Raw genomic sequence first — 4,709 nt, forward strand, 5'->3', positions numbered from 1 at the left:
GTCCCTTTAATCTGTCTCACTGTGGCGGTATGAGCCCAAGATAAAAAGATAAATAAAAAGATATTTCTGTGATTTAATGTCAATAAACGGATCAAAAGATGGTGATTTGTAAAAAGTCTGAATTCATACTTTGTCGGGTCGGTCTGCAAGGCGACGAGTAAACAGCTTTCAAAATGCTTGTTTTCGAATTGGACTTTGGTTGATCAGGGCTATGCTAACTTAGTTCATAGTAGAACTGATAAAAGACAGATATTTTCCAACTTCCTCTCTTCCTTTTCTCCGTGCAATCTCCTTGTCTGTCCACTCTCTGTATATGAAATAAACATAAAGTAGTATCATAGAGTCCACTCAGATCAGAGCAGAATCTGGTGTGACTGCAGGACTTTATTCCTCCAGAAGCTCCGGCTCTCTGCTGCAGAGCTCCCCGGGTTCAAGCAGCTGTCTGTGGGCAGCAGCAGCTCTGTCTCTCCCTCCACACACACCCCAACAATATATTCAACTCGCACAAAATTGCTAATGGGGCAAATTTTGTGAATTTGCACTGCTCACATCGCGTCATTTGGCCTGCCGTAAATTTATTTATAGTCTTTGCATTGACTTTGTATGTAAGCTACTCGCACCAATAGTTTAATTTGCAAAGGCAGCATTCGTCCTTGCACTGTTCCTACAATCACCAACTCTGCTGTCTAACCCTAGCACAGACATTATTGCATGGACATGTCTTTGCCTAAATTTATGACACTTGGAGTTTCTAAAAGCTCCTTCCTGTGCTAGTGGTGTAAGCAATACTTCAAGCTCTTAGACAGCTAACTAGCTAATAGCAGCTAGTACAGTTAGCATATGCAGCAGTGCAGTGTGTCAGTGCAACAATCCCATCGTCCCGGTGACAAGGCGCAGTTCCCATTTGACGTTTTTATTTTTCTGCGAATATCTGTCTAATGAAAACTGCGTCGACTGAGACTCATCTCATGGGCTAACAGTTTATTTGACTATTAGGGGGGCAGCCCTAGTCTGGATATATTAAATGAAGACAAATACTTATTTTAAATACTCAAATCAGAAGTCTTTAAAGATCCATTTTTGCACAGAATTGGGGATTCATGATGTGTTTTGTGTTTTGCAGGTAAACCCAACCTGACTCTGCCGCTGGTTTCTCATAAGGAGGCAGCCTCTCTACCGCTGAGCCCCGTAGACCCCCCAGGCCGGGCTCGCTCTCGCAGCCCCCTCAGCCCCCTCACCCCCCCTCAGTCCTCCAACGAGGGCTTCAACTGGCCCGACGTCAGAGAACTCCGCTCCAAATACTCCGAGAAGAGTTTTGTAAGCCGGAGTCGCTCTATCCCAGAGCAAATGTTTGACAGTGGTCTAAGGAGGCACTCCAGCTGCTCCTCCAGCCTCCTCCCTGAAGGAGCTTCTGGAGAGGTTCCTTCATACAAGCCTCGCAGCAGCCAGGACGCCAGCAGAGAAGAACGCAGAAAACGTCTTCACAGAGCCAATTCTCTGGACCCTCGGATGAGCGGAGCACAAATGACTGAGCTGCAGAAGCTCCAGGACCAAGTTGCAAACAGCAACTCCGACGGTTACTACGTCGCAGCCGAGGCGCCGCTACCAAACGACCCTGAACACAAGATCATCGTCATGGAGAAGCTTCCAGAGTCTGCGGAAACTGCTAAAGAATCCAAAGAAGAAGAAGAAGGGGATGATAAATACGTTCAGATCCGTTCACCGACCAGCAGAGAGAAGATCTCCATTATGGCTGTTATCGACCGCTGCCGGGTCTATCAGGAGTCTGACGAATATAAACAGAGGGAGGAAGTGAAAGCTAAAAGTGAGCCGGCGAGGCCCGAAGACCCGGAAGATCAGGACGACGAGTCCCAGAGTTCAAAGTCCGGACAGAAGCCTGAAGCCGGTCCGCAGAGCATCGTAAAGAATCTGAGAGAAAGGTTCCAGAGCCTGAGCTGAATAAACACAACTTCACACCAAAACTCTGAATTAATGAACCCAAAGATATATTAATACTTTTAAAAACAGGTTGTTAAAGTAGTGAAGAGATGATCCGCCTCAAGAGTTACCCAATCAAAAGATGAATTATTCTACAGCAGACAACTGTTAACAGCTGGAGAGGACAAGTCCTGCTTTATTCCCTCTGATTGTACGTCTAGAAGTTATTTTGAATCAGTGGCAAATATGTGTGAAGAAATACTCACAATGGATGTTTAAATGTGAAGAAATGAAATAATAAAACCCAAATTGTCATACATACTTATATGCATATATATAATGTATAGTGTGATTTGATATCCAAAGAAGATACAAAAATTACTTTCTCAAGACTACGAGAGCTTTTCCCAGCGTCCTCTCTGGCATTTTGTAGATAATTGTCTAGAAATGTGTAAATATCTTTATACTGTCCTCCAGTACAAGTTATTGTCAGTCACAATATTTGATAAAAGCACCTTTTTGTACAGGATGTTATTCTGTGTTGCTCAGAGAGATCACTACAGGAAGGGATTGGTCGTCTTGTAAAAGCTTCGTTGTTCAGCACAGACTTTAATGCTCCGCTGTTACCATTAAAGCTCACCTGTGTGGATTCCTGCTACAAGAGGACTAACCACTATATCTTACCTGTCAGGTCACTTTGTTCGGTCACTTTTCTAAAAACAACTCACAGATTCTTCTTCTGTTACGTTTCTATTACGTGAGTGGTCCAACATTTGGAGAAACGCTCATGTGAACAAGAATAAATGTCGGACTGAAATCTAAATGATTTAATGGTTTTCTTCTGGTTTTATGAAAAGTGTTTCTGGTAACAGTATGGAGGACCCAACCTGCTTAACTCGGAGAAAAATAAATTCAGTGAATGATTTCAAAACCTGCTCAAGTGCTGTTGTTCAAAAATTAAGTAATAAATAAAATGACTGTGGATTTATGTTCTTTCAGTAGGATTTATTTTTCCAATTGTGAAAACAATTAAAAGCAGTGATCTGAACTATTTTACCCTCAGTACAAATTATGATTATTGTGTTTATATATTTTGTGCCTTTTATTGTCTAATTTATGTTACATTTATTTGAATATTTGATTCACTTTGTTCATTCTTTACTTCCTATTAAGTCAGGTTTTGTTCTCCATACACACAGTTATATTTATATAATGCAGCTTTTAACAAATTAGTGAGTCGATTCTTTTTACTTGCCCAGTGGCACACTGGCAGATTTGGGACTTGAACCTGTGACTTCCCTTTAACCACTGGACCACCCTGCACATCATGTTTTCACTGTTAACAGCCAGGCTTGTACGTGTACCTCCTATTTATTTGACCTGGTGTAAATACAAACTGTCTGTCTCTGTCTCTGGTTATATGTGTGTGTGTATGTCTATGTACAAACATGTTTATATGACCTCAAATCTGTTCTCCATTAAAACCAAATGTACAGGATCAGTAGAGTGTGTGTGTGTAATTATTATGCATGTACAATATGATTGAGAATACACAGTCCCCATACAAACTGGAATCAAACCACTAACCTTGTGTTTATGGGCTGTGAGCTTTATCCACTCTGCCAGTGAACAGCAGATTATATCTGAAATATTTGCTACTGTCTATGTCTTAGTAGTTACACACCAATGCAGGTGTACTTAATCACTGAATCAAAGTTAGCTGAGGTTTTAAAATAAGCAGTATCAGTAGTAGTGGTAGTGGTACAAACAGCACTATCAGCAGTAGTGGTAGTGGTACTAACAGCAGTATCAGCAGTAGTGGTAGCAGTACTAACAACAGTATCAGTAGTAGTGGTAGTGGTACTAACAGCAGTATAAGTAGTAGTGGTAGCAGTACTAACAGTGGGGGCATTTGAATGGTTTCTGTGACTGAAAGCATGCAGGAGTAGTAGCTGACCAAAAACATACAAAACCATTAAAATAATCATAAAGACTACAACAGCAACATTACTAAAGCGTTCACACTAAAAAAGACTGAAGATAACAATGCAGCAATCACACAATCTTAACTTATTGGAAAGCACAAAAACTTAGGAAATAAAGTTAATATTAACATTGTAACCAGACAGTATAGACCTCTGCCCTGTATCTACACCATAGACCTCTGCCCTGTATCTACGCCATTGATCTCTGCCCTGTAGCTACAGCACTGACTGCTGCCTTGTATCTGGAGTACTGGCATGTGTAACTTAGGTATGAAAGACAATTAGTGTGAAAAAATATGAATAATATTATTAGTGTTACTATTATATGAATAAAATAGACAATACAGTTATAGGACCGGTATCTACAGCAAAACTGCAATAAAGATTTCAAGCATGAGTGGTCTAACTGAAATCATCTATATGAACATAAAAAATAGGCTATATATATAGGCTTAAGCACCTATAGCACATACAGTGTTTGGACTTGAGGAAGTGATGGAATGGATCAGATCACTTTTTTTATTCCTCCTGCAGGTAAAGTTAGAAACACGCAAGAGGTACAAAATAGAAGCGTCCCAAGGTGACCTTGACAGAGATCACCCGGTCTGTCAGTCTCCTGTGCCTCAGCTGGCCTCCTACTCTTATTGAAGAAGGATGCTGCTGTCTTTCTCTTCTGTATTTCTCTGACTTAATACAAATAGTATATAAACCTTACCATCATTACATAACAAATCCTAGAAAAGTTAACTAATGTTAATGTTACATCAGATACCCTGCTGGGATCAT

At 40.7% G+C, this 4,709-nt stretch overlaps 1 protein-coding gene across 1 annotated transcript; it reads left to right on the forward strand.

The window, feature by feature from the left end:
• Nucleotides 1–1,118: 1,118 nt before the first annotated feature.
• On the forward strand, nucleotides 1,119–3,433 carry LOC118340790 (pleckstrin homology domain-containing family G member 3-like; the record flags this gene model as incomplete). Its single annotated transcript, XM_035678928.1, is given in 1 exon segment — nucleotides 1,119–3,433. A coding segment is annotated over 1 exon segment (841 nt), but the record flags the coding sequence as incomplete, so codon positions are not given.
• Between the last annotated feature and the right edge of the window lie 1,276 nt (nucleotides 3,434–4,709).

This window comes from Morone saxatilis, unplaced genomic scaffold (genome assembly GCF_004916995.1).
Source record: "Morone saxatilis isolate NCDOM2014 unplaced genomic scaffold, NCSU_SB_2.0 Contig7, whole genome shotgun sequence".
NCBI lineage: Eukaryota > Metazoa > Chordata > Actinopteri > Moronidae > Morone > Morone saxatilis.